At 39.5% G+C, this 17,354-nt stretch overlaps 1 protein-coding gene across 1 annotated transcript in view; it reads left to right on the top strand.

Moving 5' to 3' along the window:
- Window positions 1–17,354, top strand: part of LOC149463177 (opsin-5-like) — a 62,303-nt gene that overhangs the window by 32,425 nt on the left and 12,524 nt on the right. Inside the window, exons 3-6 of the mRNA XM_089675745.1 lie at window positions 1,371–1,455; window positions 2,162–2,324; window positions 12,923–13,050; window positions 14,697–15,031. Of these exons, the coding sequence (XP_089531871.1) occupies window positions 1,371–1,455; window positions 2,162–2,324; window positions 12,923–13,050; window positions 14,697–15,031 (711 nt within the window). The remainder of the gene's footprint in view (window positions 1–1,370; window positions 1,456–2,161; window positions 2,325–12,922; window positions 13,051–14,696; window positions 15,032–17,354) is intronic.

A 17,354-nucleotide genomic window follows, 5' to 3' on the forward strand; every position in this document is an offset into this window, starting at 1 on the left:
TACACAGTTACAAATTCCTCAAACCACTGTATTATCTACAGTCATGTCCTAGGTAAAAAAAAAGAAAGGCATTCTCTGAGCTTATAATTTAACCAAGCCTGCAGGGACATGATATTTCTGGAATGTACACTGTTATTTTGCAGCTGACTCACTCTATAATGCCCTGCTATGGGACATTTTTTTTTTAATTTGACATATTTCCAAGTATTGTGCTTCGTAAAATGTATGTACATAAAGTATTATGTATTGTATTATGATCTGTATACTTTGTAAGTTCAATAAATTACAGTATATTTTAAGGTTTGTGTTTTATATGAACCTAATATGTTTTCTCAGATTGTTGTGTAATACCTTATTTTGTTTTTTAGCATTGGAGCAGTAAAATACTAGTTCTCTAGTACCACAGTTAGTGTTTTTTGATGCCTGAAACATTCATTTAAAGAATCAGTCCATGCCCATTTAGCCAACATTGAGTCTAATTTCACCAATTTCAAGGAAGGGGGTCTGTCATACTCCAGCGCTTTCAATGAAGCTTAGAAATGTCTATAGTATATACATCAGAGAACCAAAGGAGATTTAGCATCATCTATATGGGCAACAGGATATCACTCTATTAGTGGCCAATGGGAGTAAACAAATTACATAGTGGCTAGTAAGTGAAGGTATAGTGCCCTAATGTTGGTGTCGAGAAGGAACAGTGCCACATTGTTGTGTCACTGGAAGGAATGGTGCCCCACTGTCGGTGTCAGGGGAAGAAATGGTGCCCTATTGTTGATATCAGTGGAAGAAATAGTGCCTCAGTGTTGGTGTCAGTGGGAGCAATAGTGCATCATATCAGAGGGGGCAACAGTGCCCCAAGGACTACATAAATTTCTAAAACAGAGGTTTGTTAGAGCTGCAGTCACAAGACTCAGACTCAAAAATGTATTGGAACAAACCTTACTTATTCAGTTGGGAGTGGAAGATATAATGAAGTTGGTTGAACTAAATTCCCTCTTCTTCATCATAGATTTGATACCATCACTGCTGAAACTGCACCCAATATATCACAATAAACAAATACAAAGACCTAATGCTTTACATTTTATTGGTGAAGGGGTTAGTGTTAGCATCGTTCTGTTAGATGACAATTACACAAGTAGACTTAACTGTTCTTAAAATACACAGAAATCATGACTTTTGACCCCTTGCTTGGATCTTTCTTGAGCTTGATGAACAAGAGGGAATTATTATCCATTGAGAACAATGAGGGCTTCTAGATGAGAGAAGTACTGTTATGCTTTTTGCCAAGACTCTGGATAAAATCTCAAAATGCCATTGTATTAGATTTTGTTTTACTGTTTACTGTCTTCGATAACTTTGTTTTTCAGATGGAGCTTGCAAGAAATATTTCTCACCATTCAAATATTCCCAAAACAGCTGATATTGTTGTTGGAATTGCTTACTTAATATTTGGTAAGCTTTATTGAATACGTATTTCTATAAAAACAGTAAAATGGTTAACTTATATACAATTTAAAATTGACTACGTGATGGCAAATCAGTAGATTGTAATTGTAATAGACTCTGGCGCTGCAGGGTGCTACAGGAGGGCTGGGGCAACTTTTGCCAGTGCTCAAGTAGCAGCAAGCACCCCCCTGACGCCACCCATCAAGCAGTAACCAAATCAATAAAAAATCCTTTGTTAAAAGTAATATTGAACATTTTGACATTATTGCATACATTATGCAAATTGCGGTTGTGTAAAGATTATGAGGGCCCCTCTGGGCTCAAGGCAGAGCTACTACTCAAGGATTAAAAGAGGCTCATAGAGAAAACAGAGAAATCATAAAATATGAATACCGAATCATTGTTTGTAAAAATGATTGTCTAGTGGTTAAATCTCCAACTATTTTTTCCATGCACATACCCCTAGAGCCTGCTCGATCTATTGCAAACATAACAAATATTGAAAATCGCACCTAGCCAATTCAAACCAAAGACTAGTATGTTAGCAGCTGTCTTGAACAGTTGCATAGTACCCACAGACACGTGATCCTCAGCCGGTCTGACTGAAATCATACAGATGGTTATATCATATCCTTATGACACCTTATTGTATGGATAACTTAGAGTCCAATATAGACTTCTTATGGTTTGCACTTCTCCTGATTGTACACAGGTCTGGGATCACTGTTTGGGAATAGCATCTTGCTGTACATATCTTACCAGAAGAAGCAGCTGTTAAAGCCAGCAGAATACTTTATAGTGAATCTGGCTTTGAGTGACCTTGGAATGACTGTGGTCCTGTACCCTCTAGCCATCACCTCCAGCTTTGCACACAGGTTGGTCTACAGCTGTGCTACAATTCACCCTGATAATGTAGTGCAATTCTCTGCTTTGTATTAGATCATTTTTGATGGAAAATAATAAACTGGCACAAATAAAAATGAACACATTTATATTTTTCCCCAGTAAATAGTTGTTTCTTTCCAATTTACACACTGTATAGCACAGCCTGTGTATTCAATATTTTACACGAGAAAGCACATTATTCCAAAATGTATATATTATTGTGTACTTTGGATGTTTCATGACTCCAGACAATGCAGTTATGAGAATATGCGTCTCTTTCTTGGAGGATATATATTTTTGCTAGTATGTATTCCGAGACTCCCCCAGGGCCATTGCTAGACTATTTTTCACGCTAAGCAAAACCAGCTACTTGCGCCCCCCCCATAAGATGCTATAAGATGCCACCAGCTCCAATATTAAAGACAAAATCATTGTCACGGACGAACTGTATCTGTGGCTGGAAGTGGCAGGGTGACAGTTGCAGTGAGTGGAGGAAGATGGATCCACACTCTGACAGATCCCAGGATGGAATACCCCAGGCAATGGGGGGAGATAAAACGCTGTGACAGCAGGCAGCCCAGCCCACACACACACACACACACACATACACACACACACACACACACACACACACACGGAGAGAACACCTGAACTGAGCGATTCCACACAGTGACATATCCGACACAACACACCACCACCAACACTGACGCAGGCAGGCTGTGGGATCGTGATGATGTCACTGACACATTGCACATGTGATGGATGTCCGGCCGGCCGGCTGGGTCATACACAGACATGGAACATCAGAATCAGACATTACATTCCTCCACAGGCGCAGCCCTGCCTCCGTTGATGAATGGGAAGAAAAAGGCTGGAACTCCACAGTGATCAGCAGCTGCCAGCCAGCTTGCAATAAGGGACTGAGTCTGAGAGGAACACTGTAAAGAGTGCCAGCCTGTGCTGCACCCAGGCGATCCTAGGTGGCAGTGCATCCTAGGTGGCTGCCTAGTTTGCCTTGTCCTGCCTATATACAAATAGCTATTGTTAACATTTAGGGCCTTAGTATTATATTTGTAGCAGTGCCTTTAAAAAACAGTCCCACTCACTGACAACTGCGGCTATTTTTTTTGTGTTATTCCATAATAATAATAAAAATAATATTGTCTACACTTTTTCCAGCCCATTACAGTGCACATTCACATGGGCCCCTGCCTTCAAAATATCTTACAGTGTAATGTCCCTTTCAGCATCACATAGGCATAGGCAGACTTGGAGGTGAGTACAGTAAACTCACCAATACTTTTTCAAATATTAGAGAAACCGATGTGAATGTACAATATATATGTAAAGCTCTGTGTAAATTGACCGTGCTATATGTTGTAAGTACCTGTGAAATATATAAATAAAATAACTAGAATACCCAGTGATAAACCCATAACAAATTACTGGCAGGATTCAAACTAGCCATAGACAAACAGCCCCTCGTAAAAAGCAGGTAGAGAGACATACATTTGTCCCTGGTAGCCCTAGTTACTGCTACCATTTTTTACGAAATGCATCCGCCAGAATGAAACCTTTCACACAATGATGTCCAGTACACATGCCTAATGTGTTACAGCTTCAGGAGCTTCATATTATATATAAAAGTAAAAAGTTCAAGCAATAAGAACCCAGATGTATGGGAGCCACTTGCCCACAGCTGCTAGTACCACACTAAGTAAAGTGATAAACAATTTCAAAAAGACCAGCGCTGAGGAAGCTGTGGCTTATGTTCAATAATGACCCTGAGATATGCTTCATAAGGGGTATACATTTATTCCATAAGTAATTCATTAAAAGCAAAAAACTCATCCAGAAACAGCAGTGAACTCATAGCTTGGCTAGGTGGAATAACCCCTCACCTACTCCGCGGGCTGGGATGTATCGTAACGGTGATCACAGTATGCAGCTATCCCACCCGGGGACCGCGGCACTCTGGAACTAATGGCACAAGGTCCCGGGAGGAAGTGGAAGTCAGCCGCTTCAAACGACAATGCGTTTTGTGTGCATGCGCTTTTTCAAGTCATAGATCTCAGTGGACGCCAGCTTATTTATATAGGGGAACACAACAAATGGGTTGGCGCCAACAAGGGGTGGAACTGAACATGGTATTCCACCACTACATTACATCACTGCATTTGTGGAACCCACTATAAAAGAGATTATTAATACACAATTGTCTATATTATAATAATCCATAAATAAATTAAATTATAGAGGAACTTACATAATACCAAAAATTATAAAATATACAATATACAGTACATAAATGGTATTGGGCTATAGAAACTCATAAATATTAAAAATTAAATACTACTTGTAAATGAGCATTGGATTGTAATAAATTAGAAAATATTACCAAAAGATAAAAACAAATATAAAAATGTAAATAAAAATAAAAATAGAAATAACAATAATAATAATATATGCAAATAACTACATATAACTATAAATATGTATATGACTAGATGCCAAAAAAGAATTTATATAAAATTAAAAATTTAAACAATACTATGGATCTCAAGATCTTCATTGAGACCATTTGGGGACATTGAGCCCAATTTAAATCCAGAACGTCTCTCTCTTACGTAAGAGGGAAAACCTTTCGTTATCTGTCAAAGATCTATTTTCAATGTGCTCAATTGCCATGACTTCAAGACCCTCAAATTTTTTTCCGTGGGCTTGATGAAAATGCCGGGGCACACTGTGTTTATCACATCCGTCTTTAATAAGCGTTCACCAATATGTTTTTGTAAAGGGCGTATGGTGCGTCCTACATACGATAAATTACATGGGCAGGCTAGTACATATACTACAGAATCTGTTACACAAGTTATAAATTGTTTTTTGTGAAATTGGTTACCCTTGTTGTCTCTTATTACAGAACGACCATGTGTGATGAATTGACAAGTCAAATAGCCTCTTCTTACATTGGAAATTTCCAGTCCTTTTATCAAAATAGGACCGAATATTCATGTCCCTCTCTTTCCATCTTGATAATTTACTGGGGGCTAAAATATTTTTAATGTACGTGCTCTTCTAAAGGTAACCTGAGGAGCTGGAGATAGAACAGAGGCCAATTTGGGTTCTAACTGGAGAATATTCCAGTATTTGTGAATGATCTTAGAGATCTTGCCGTATGCATTGTTGTATCCCGTAATAAATCTCACTTTATTACGATCTTGTTTATTGGTAGATCTTTTATTATTAACTTGAGGATTTTGATATTTATCAAAAGCCTCCTTTATCAAAGATGAAGGGTACTCTTTATCAATAAATTTGGATGATAGAATTTCCCCTTGTTCTTTATACACTTCAATTTTAGAACAATTTCTCCTAAGCCTATTAAATTGTCCACTAGGAATGTTATATCTCCAGGCTGGATGTAACAACTGGAGTGGAGTAGTGGAGATAAGAATTAGCTCCAATAGGTTTAGTATGATTACTAGTACATATGGCCTTATCTTTCCAGCACCATTTCAGTCTTTGCAGATGACACCAAGCTGTGCAGTGAAATATCGTCCTTACAGGATGTCTTCAACTTACAAGCTGACCTCAATGGACTGTTTAATTGGGCACCTATGTGGCAAATGAGGTTTAATGTTGATAAATGTAAGGTTATACACTTGGGGGCTAAGAATAGGCATGCATCATACATACTAGGAGGAGTACAACTGGGGGAATCAATAGTGGAGAAGGATCTGGGGGTTCTGGTAGATCACAATCTTAATAATGGCATGCAATGCCAAGCTGCGGTCTCTAAAGCAAGCAAAATCTTCTCTTGTATTAAAAGAGGTATAGACTCCAGAGAGAGAGATATCATACTACTCCTTTACAAATCATTAGTACGACCTTATCTGGAATATGCAGTTCAGTTTTGGGCACCAAATCACAAACAAACATTGGGGAACTGGAGAAAGTACAGAGAAGTGCAACCAAACTGATAAGAGGCATGGAGGAGGTCAGCTATGAGGAAAGATTAGAGGAACTGAATTTATTCTCTCTTCAGAAGAGGAGATTAAGGGAGGATATGATCAACATGTATAAATACATCAGTGGTTCATATAGTGAACTCGGTGTAGAGCTATTCACCCTGAGGTCATCACAGAGGACAAGGGAGCACACTTTACGCTTGGAGGAAAAGAAATTTAATCTCGAAACACGGAAAGGTTTCTTCACAGCGAGAGCTGTGAAAATGTGGAATAGACTCCCTCAAGAGTTGGTTCTGGCCAGCTCAGTGGATTGCTTTAAAAAAGGCCTGGATTCTTTCTTAGATACACAGAATATAACAGGATGCTAACATTTATAGGTAAAGTTGATCCAGGGAATATCTGATTGCCTCTCGGGGATCAGGAAGAATTTTTTTTCCCTGCAGGAGCAAATTGGATCATGCTTTGCTGGGTTTTTTTGCCTTCTTCTGGATCAACTGTGGGTATAGGATTACAACATTTTTTTTAATGGTTGAACTGGATGGACTTTTGTCTTTTTCAGCTAGACTAACTATGTAACTATCTTCACGAAACAGTATAAGATTAAAAAAAATGGAATCTGGGTCAAACATATGAGTGAAATTAACACCTAAAGAATTAGAATTGCAATGAGCAACAAAAGCCAAAAAAGACATCAAAGTCACCATCCTAATTGAGGAGGATGTCATCGATATATCATCTATAAAAGATGATATATCTAGCAAAGGGATTGTTGGCCCAAATGTATTGTTCTTGCCACAAACCCATTGCTAAATTAGCATATCCTGGGGCAAAATTGGCGCAACCAGCTGTCCCATTGGTCTGCAAATAAAATTGATCTATACTCCACAAGCGGACTTCTCCCGTGCTTACATCTCTGTAATTCCTAAACCTGACAAGGATCAAGCTATCTTAGATAACTACCATCCTATTGCTCTGCTGAATTCTGATTACAAGATTTTTACTAAGATCCTAGCCAATCGGCTGTCTAAACTCATCTTCATCGGCTTTGTCCCAGCTGACAACACCAGGAGATCTATTGATCTGGTTGACTTGGTTAACCGGTCTTCTATTCCCACCATTTTATTGAACTTGGATGCCCAAAAAGCATTTGATCGTCTCAGCTGGCCTTATATGTTTATGGTTTTGGAGAGGTTTGGCTTCCACGGACCTTTTGGGGTTTATTTACTAAAGCTGGAGAGTCCAAAATCAGACTCACTTCTGCTTGGAAACCAATCAGCTTCCAGGTTTCATTGCCAAAGCTTCATTGAACAAGCTGAGGTTAGAAGCTGATTGGTTTCTATGCAGAAGGGAGTCTGATTTTGGACTCTCCAGCTTTAGTAAATAAACCCCTTTGTGTCAGCTTTGAAATCCCTCGCAGGTCAGAATGGCCTCTTTTCTCTCGCCCCCTTTCCAAATGTCGAATGGTACGCGTCAGGGATGTCCTCTCTCTCCTCTGTTGTTTATTCACTGTTTGGAGCCACTGGCTATTGCAATCCGGTCCCATCCCGATATACAAGGCATAACGTCTCATGGTTGTGAATACAAATTGTCCCTTTTTGCAGATGATATCCTTCTTAGACTCTTGAACCCCCAAATCTCCCTCCCAACACTACATAAACTTTTACGACAGTTCGGGGCTCTCTCGGGTTATAAGGTTAACACCTCCAAGACTGAAACACTCCCACTCCATATCTCACCAGTTGTCCTCTCGTCCCTTCAAGAATCTTTTCCATATCGATGGTGCACCCGCTCTCTAAAATACCTGGGTACTAACCTTACTTCCTCCAATAGTTCAATATATGACGCCAACTTCCCCCCCTATTTATAGCCAAACTATTTCCTGTTCCCTGAAATCTTGGGATACTCTACCCTTATCATTCTTGGGACGTATCAACATCATAAAGATGACTGTTTTACCCAAACTTTTGTATTTATTTGTGACCCTCCCTGTCCCTGTCCCTATGTCAAAGCTACACTCTCTGCAGAAATCTCTTCTACATTTCATTTGGCATAATAAGCGACATAGAATTGCACATAGTGTACTGCTTTCTCTGCGTTCTAGAGCAGGCCTGGGTGCACCGGATATTGTGACCTATTACTACGCTACTCACCACCTTTCTTACATCATGGTCCACTCTATCTCCTCCTAATCTGTGGACTGAGATAGAATCCCTACAATTGACCCCGACTCATCCCTGCTCTCTCCTATGGTCATCTTTGAAGGTGGACCTTTCCCCTATTCGCCGTCTGTTCCTTGGCCCTATGCAATTCTCCATGAGTATATGGCGGAAATGTAAAACCAGGTTTGCATTGGCCTCCGATTGCTCCCCACTGATTAATATCCTTTTTAACCCCAACCTTCCAGATAGTCTGACAGTTCCCCAAATGTCTCCTTGGGTCACGGCCAGACTTTTCCAACTTCGTCACCTAGTACATCCTGTTACTCGAAAGCTGCAACCATTCTCATATCTCCAGAAAAAAGATCTGCCCTCCCACCATTTTTATATATATCTCCAGATACGTCACTTTTTCTCCACTATATCTCCCACGCTGACTCTTGGGAATCCTACTCCCTTTCAGCGTCTCTGTATACAAGGTCCACATCCAAAGGGCATAGTTTCTAATATATATAAAATTCTTATGGATGCTCCTCCCCTCGCTAGGGACACTCATCACTACATGCGCAAGTGGTTCCAGTTTTTGCAATGTGACATTGACCTTACACAATGGAAGAAAATATGGGACAACACATCTAAATCTTCCGTCTATGTGGTTTATAAAGAAAACACATAGAACATTTTGATGTTATGGTACAAAACTCCCGAGGTTGTCCATGCCTTTAATCAGAGTGCTTCTTCTGCCTGCTGGTGTTGTGGGAAAGACATTGGCTCCCTCTTCCATATTTTTTGGACTTGTGGTTCCATTGTCCCTTTTTGGGAAGAGGTTTTGTCTTTTTTACAATTGTTATTGCAGACCTCTCTCCCTTTTGAGCCTCTGTACTTTTTACTGAGCCTACCATTTCCAGGTCTTCCCAGAATGGCTAGGAAACTCTCCACACATATTCTGACTGCGGCCAGAAGAAGCATTCCTATGTGTTGGCTATCTTCTATACCTCCTTCGATGTCAATGCTGTTTAAAATTATTGCTGATGTGCGACAGATGGAGTACCTGACTGCTATACATGCCTGTTCGATTGCTGTGTTCGAGGCAGTGTGGCACCCATGGGACAATTTCTTCTCCTCCCGCATTTCTACAGATGTTTAGTTTTGACGGCCTCCTCAATGTAACTAGATGTCATTATTATGTTTGTAACCATGCAGATCTCACCATCGATGTGTTCTCTGTCTCTCCTGTGATGTTTTTTGTACGTATATATATATCTTTGTGAAAATTAATAAAAATTGTTAATATAAAAAAAATTGATCTAAAAAGGTAAAATAATTGTGTTTCAAGCAGAATTCTGTACTATCAACTAAATACGGGACTCCCTAGAATTCATATTTGAATTACCAGGGTCAGCACATGCTGAAGCGCACAGTGCACAGAAGTCGCTGTCTGCAGAGTCAATAGCTAAAGACCTCCAAACTTTGTGTGGCCTTCAGATTAGCACAACAGCGCATAGAGAGCTTCATGGAATGGGTTTCCATTGCCGAGCAGCTGCATCCACGCCTTACATCACCAAGTGTAATGCAAAGCATTGGATGCAGTGGTGTAAAGAACGCCACCACTGGATTCTAGAGCAGTGGAGACGCGTTCTCTGGAGTAACAAATCATGCTTCTCTGTCTGGCAATCCGATGGACATGTCTGGGTTTGGCAGTTGCCAGGAGAACAGTATAATAAAGAAACAGAAGGCGCCACCATCTAAGTGTATCAATTTAATTAAAAGCAAGTAAAGGAAAGGGTTAAAATACACTCACAAGGATGAAAGTAAATGGGCATTTCATCAGTCCTTATTTGCTGGCAAGCCTCGGTGGACAGCGGGTGGAAGGATGGATGAGATGTATCCTTAAAACAGCTCTGCAGGATAGGTGGAATAAAGCTGAAAACTGTCAGAATGCAGATTAAGTCTGTATGACAGGCTGTGTCTTCCTCCAGCAACAAAAAAAGAAAGACAGTGCTGGGACTGGAATCAGAAGTGACGCATTGATGTCAAAGCATGATGGGTATAAACATGTTCCGAAACATACAATCGGTCCTTTGTCAAACCATGAGAAGGAAAAGGACAAAAGGATAGCTATTTATTAGGCACTGAAAGAGGAAGGGGAGGGGAAAGCACACATGGATTACTATTGATAGTTAAGTATGGGCGATATCGATTAGACATTACTTTTCATAGGAATTTTCCAGTGCTTGCTTATTATGAGAGCATTTAGATTGAGCAAGCCAAATCGTGTCCTCTGGAAAGGGGGTTTTGTTAAGATTGGTTTCCCATTGGAGGCAATAGAAAGGAGCCTGGGAAAAGAATGGATCAAGTACATTATATCAAAGATATCACTCCTTTCATCATAGCAGACATAGGAGTACATCATTTTTGGAAAATGTGAGACTTTGCAATTAGTGGGACTTATCCCAAAACTTTGAATCCTCTAAAGTGAAGGGAAACCCTTTCTTATAGGATTTGAGCATACACAATGATTTATCTAGATATTTCTATTATGTTTCTATCATCAATTTGATATTACAGTACTGTATATGGAAAAGACAACCTCTTCATTTGCTTCTAGGCCCTCATATATCTGATCTTTAATGTCTTTATTCTCTGTCACTAAAATGACCGTGGCCTCCCTGGCGGTATTCCCGAGTGTAGCTCGGGGTAAAGTTTCAGCATCACAAGCGGTAACCCCGAGCTACACTCGGGCTTACCATGCGGCACTGCTCTGCATTCCCTTGATCACTTACCTTGTCCTGCGCTCCCGCGATGTCCCCCCTGCAGTGTCCCCGGCAATGTAATCCGGCAGATGCCGGCATCTGTCATCTGGGTTCCGTCCCCTGCGAGCGTCGGGACGTACGGGGGACGGAACGGCGGGAAATTTGAAAATGACAAAAAGTGACATTCACTAAAATCACATGGTATTACATTACTGTATCAAACCATTTCACATACATTTTGTCCCTAGTGCTTTGTCCTGTGCCCTGCCTACATTGTTACTGTTCTTTCTGCCTGGAAACTGAGAAATGTCCATGGCGTCCAAAAAGCGTCCCTTTAGGTCAAAAGCGGTTGTAGACCAGCTAGAGAACAGCAATAGTAAATCAGAACCACTTGCAGAATTGAGTGATAATGATTCATGGGGGAATTCCTCATCAGACACTGAAAACGATTTTGTGACTTTGCTCAGTGATGTGCGAACTTGGGGCTATATTTCAAATTTCAGTGTTTTTGGTTTGATTATTTTATTGAATTAAATTTATTATTATATTTTATTTTTTATGATTATTTATTAAATTATAATTTATGACTTCGTGTTTCAAGTTTTATCCTACCCGGGATGTTTACTAGACTCTTGTTTGGACACATTTCAGTGAGTTATTCCTAAAAATTACAGGCCTACAATAAAAAAAATACATGTTTCCATGCAAAAAAATGTACCGCTTTGAGCACAGAATAAGATTCTGGCAGTTTAGAATGAAAAGTAGTATTTTTTCCTATTCTTATCCATCTCCCCAGACTTAGAGGAGGATTTCTCCACTTTTCTAAAAGAAAACGCAAGAGAAAAATAGCAATTGCAAGCACTGTTTTTTTTTTTGTTAAGAAAAGTAGTAGAAAAGAGAAGAGCAATACTCATTCCAAGCCAGATGCTTCCCTCACATCTTTAATCTCCTTATTAGCAGCACCACCACCATTTCTTCCCATCTTACAGCTACCCCATCAGTGGACCTTAAAAAGACCAGACTGCCTACAGAACCAGGTTCCCATTTTGCTGCTCCCTGCCTACCTTTTTAAAATCTACCAGTCTGGCTTTCACAAAATAAGAGTCCAAAAAAAGATACAGTAGCAATGCACTAAAACAAGAAGATAAACTTACCTTTTGTGAAGTAGGAACCATTCAAAACATTTTTTTTAAAAATATTAGATAAACTACTGCAAACAAAAACTCATGTTTGGATCCCACTTTAAAAGGCTGTGTTCTCCAGGGCTTATTCCTAGGAGCTGGATCACTGTGCCCTTGTACAGCCAACCTCCTGTATCTCCCTTAGCCTGGGACCCTGACTGGCTCCCTCTCCCGCTAGCTACACCTGTAAGGAGGAAGTTGGGACCAGTTTAAAGGGATCCACAGAAATGGAGCATACAGGAATTCCCTCCTGAGGTCCTATGGAATAACTCCATCTGATCCTGCCCTTGGGAGAATAACTAAGGTGGCATGACCTAAATTTAATAACCCTCTGTATTGTCCCTTGTAGGTGGGTGGTCACTCAGGTATGCAGGAAAAAAGTTTTGCCTTTACATATACTTTAAAACACATTTGGAGACAAAATAATTGTGAAATAGTATATTTGAATGACATTTTCTATATACTGTATATATTTTTATTTTGGAAGTGCTATTTCATCTATCACATTTTTCTGCCTTTGTTTCTAGGTGGATATACGGAACATATGTTTGTTTGTTTTATGCTTTTTGTGGTGTTCTGTTTGGAATTTGTAGCTTGTCGACTGTAACATTACTAAGTACCGTGTGCTGCATTAAAGTTTGTTTTCCTACTTATGGTAAGTTTACTTATTGAGAGTAACACAGTTTTCAGTATTAAAAATGCTTTAGGGCCCATTTACATGCACATTTCCATTCTGCATGTGCGTTAATGCACCACATTGGAATGCTCAAGTGTGAATGGGCCCTCAGGTGATTCTAGCCACTCACCTATAAGTATACAGCTGAGCAATGTAACTGATACTTTGTTATCTATACTAACAATTCATTTTCCAGAACAGGCTTTTAGAAAATGTTCTTCCTTCTTCCAGGCCAAGCAGTTCTCTGTGGACTTGGTACTGCCTAGACCAAAAGTAGGGAAAGGATTTCCTGAAAGCTTGTGATTCACACCATAAGAAATTCTTTAAACTTTTTGCAGACCTGGCAGTTTTCTTAGACATGAGAAAAATGAACAGCTTTTAAAGGAGCTGGTTCACACCAAGCCGGTTAGTAAAGGGATATTGAAAAAATGCTGCAGGCATAATGATGATGCTGTAAATAAGGCAGTATAGTGGAACTTTAAAAAAAAAACAAAAAAACCCCCAGAATTCTAAAACATGAGTTTCTAGCATTCTTTTAGCTTTCAGGGTATTATACTATATCACACTATTTAAAGTATGCCTGTCCTCATGAATTAGGGCTAGTCTTATATTGGAATGGAAGTCTGGCAATAAAAGTCTTGCAAATCGTGTTCTACTCTGCCAAAAAAATATGTGGAACTATCCTTTTAAATGAGCCTCTACTCCATTCAAATTTAACTTATTAAGGAATCATCTTCCCTACTACCAGACACTGTAATATGCAGTAGCTTCAAATCACAAAGCAAAAAGAAAAAGATAATAATGTTTATTTTCCAAAAATAACAATCCAAAGAAATTTTAAATTATAGTTACATGACTGAAAAAGGAGATCCTTATAGCCAACAGTGGGCTAAAGCCTGCTGACATCACTCAGCCGGTCCAGGCTCAGCTTTACAGTCGGGATCCACCCAGATGCCTGGACTGGCAGCAGGCTCAGCCTCCTAGCAAGAGCCTGAACCACTGAGAACCTGAACCAGCTGCTCCCTCCCCCTTCAAAGCCCAGCACTCCAGGAAGTGCTGGAGGGGCAGAGCAGAGAGTCGGTGACTGACAGTCACTGGCTCTCTGCTCAGTGAAGACTGAGAACTGAGCAATCAGCAGTCTTTGATCACTCAGTTCTCAGTCTACAAAGTGGCTCAGGACAGAAACAGCATTGCATTGATGCTACATTCACCTAAGTGAGCATAAATGTTTATTTTTTTTTTAAAACCCATACTTATCTTTTAACTGTATTAACCAGAAAAGAAAACTGAAACTAACATTATTTTAGTTGGCTAAAATACAACTAAAACAATTCAGATGATTAAAATATGGCTAAAACTAAATGGCATTTTAATCAAAAGACACTGACTAAAACTAAATCTGACGTCCAAATTAACACTGCTGATTTGTCCCCTTTTTCAAAGAGAATGATTTCCTTACTGCCTACTGAAGCTGTCACAGGAATGGCAGCTGATGAAGCTTAGTCATGAAGTTAGAGAAAGTTTCACTTTACCTCTTATATAAGATTATGCAAAGTAAAATGCTAATTTTGTGTACACAGTATAACTGTATATGAATCGTAATTAAAAAACTCATCTTTTTTTAGGGAATAGATTTGGTCATAAACATGGAAGCATTCTCATTTGCTGCGCCTGGGCATACTCGACTGTTTTTGCCACTTCACCTTTAGTTCACTGGGGCAGTTATGGAACAGAACCATATGGCACAGCTTGCTGCATCGATTGGCGCTCTTCTAACGTGAGCCAAGTTGCCATGTCTTACACTATAGCTCTTTTTGTATTTTGTTTCCTATTTCCTTGTGGAATTATAATAACTTCATTTACACTTATATCGATAACGTTGAAAGAGTCTCGGAAAGCTGTGGAACGTCACCATTCAGTTCCTGCAAGAATGAGCAATATGCAGATCATCATAGTAAAGGTAAATTACTCTGAAGAAATGTTTAGAAACTGGGATCAATCATGGTGCATGGCTATAGTAGCAACTTCCTCGGTCTGCAGAAAGCAGTTACCAATTGCTGGTAAAAATGAACACCCCAAGGGGGAATGTATAAAAAGTGCCAGGAACAGATTTTATCCCAACTGGTTCTGTTGCTCATACCAACCAATCCGCTTTAATCACATAGTGAAGGCACCCAAATTAATAACATAACTTATTAGGTAGTAACAGCCCTGCTTATTTTTCCTGGGTAAATATTTGAGTACCTAGCTGAATTTTTTAATTCAATATTGTTTATCCTATGACACACATGATGTCTGCACACTCCTTGTAGTCTTCTGTCTGCACATTAACATGCTTGCCTGGGCATCAAAATGCAACCATTGTAACAAAAAAAGCAATGTGACAGCTGAATCATACCCCCAATGTCCAACCACTATCTTCTGTCTATAGCAAGTTTATATCAGAAATACAAACTGGGCAATACATAAGACCATAAAAGAGATCTGCTTAACCTAACATCTGCATTTTGTTTCTGGATGCAATGTTTGAGAGAGAAGCTGATTGTCTGTATTAATATTTTGTCATTTAGAACTCCAAAATAAATTGAAAACAAGGGTTTCTGCATGTTCTGGGTCATGATAGCTGTTACACACTGCATTATCTGAGCCAAAAGTAGAAACAACAAGAAAAAAAGAGGGAGCACACGTCTAGTGTATTATCTCAAGTACTATATTAAGGGATAAAACAGTACATATTATACTCACAAACCAAAATGAAATAGTGGCATGTCAAGATAACAGAATCCAGATGTCTGCTCTCCAACCTCAAGGAATTGTGTGGATGACAATACCAGATGACGAGTTTTGGGGGACTGGCCCCCTTTCTCAGAGCAATGGCTGGTGCACCCTGCACCTCACTCTCCTTAAATGCAAAACTTACAAGAACACTAGGCATGTGCGCCATCTCTGTTTCTTGTTGTTTATGCAGTACTGGATACCCAGATCTGAGGAAAGCTGCATCACCTTAAAGTAGAACTTTACTCTGTCAATCAACATCTACTATTTTTAATCCTTTGCTGCTAGCATTAGTAAATAAATAGATAGGAAAGTGTATCATATTTACTTGTTTTAAACTTTAATGACATTTCTTCAGTTTCCATGGTTTGCATGCTTTGGTTTTTTCTTCCTGGTTTCCATGCTTTGACAAATGATGTCATACATCCCAGGAATCTTCAGGAGGGGAGGGAGGGTCCTCAGTTCAGCCAATACCTGAGCTAAGGGCAAGTGGATTCCAGGAAGTAAATGCTACATGAATCATCTGCTCTTACTCAAGATGGCCACAGCCAGATATGCTAAGGGGGTATTTTTCAAAATGATTTCTCAGCAAAATAAAACATGAAGACATGGATGGGCGGGAGAGTATGCTTTGAATATTAACAATGAATTAAATAGTATTTTTTGTTTGCGGTGCTCAGATGCAGTGCAGTCCCACTTTAACCATCTAGCCCAAGTTGCACAGTGGCCATGGCATTTGCTTAATTAATGGCAAGCTTCCCCATGTTTTCTGAGAACTGAAGTGTCAAGTTTGAATTGTTCTTCAGTGAATCAAAATTAGACCCATCCGAATTCTTCACTGGTGATCACTATAGAGTCTATGTAATAGAGGTGCAAAAAAATGTCACCCCTATCTTCCCACGGTGGTGGGCAGATCCTGAATGCTGCAGATAGCAATGCCAAGTATGATATAGCACTGTTGTCTGCAGCATTGTCCTATATGTCCAGGGCTGGGGGAGTAGGAAAGAAGTGGGTTTAATGATGCCTGACATAATTCAGTCTGGAAAACGAGTGGCACTGGAGTGATGAGCTGGTGAGTTTGTGGGGGACAGTACCCGAGAGAGTATAGCAGTATTTTTTTTAATCTGTTTATTGAAGATTTTAATTTAATGATACAAAAATACATTCTTGGTTCACAATATGCACCCTAAAGTACAAACACATTAGCAACAAGAGTAATTACAGCTAATAGGTACATCTATGTGGTAAGGTCTCTAATACTGAGTACCTCAAGGTGACGTTTATCAAGAGTTCCAATTGGTTGAGGATTTCTGTGAAAGATGATTGTTTTATAGTAAGAACAGTAAAGATCGGGTCATAGGTAAAAATATTATAGAAGCAAAGGGTCTCCAGTTTAAATAGAGCATAGTAAGCTAACACTTCATCACTAGGATTTGGAATGAGGTTCCCTCATTCCAAACCTTTAATATTAAACAAAAGGGGCCACGTCCCATAGTACCAAGTACATC

This window comes from Staurois parvus, unplaced genomic scaffold (assembly GCF_062004578.1).
Source record: "Staurois parvus isolate SC_StPar_1 unplaced genomic scaffold, SC_StPar_1.0 ptg000157l, whole genome shotgun sequence".
Classification (NCBI taxonomy): domain Eukaryota; kingdom Metazoa; phylum Chordata; class Amphibia; order Anura; family Ranidae; genus Staurois; species Staurois parvus.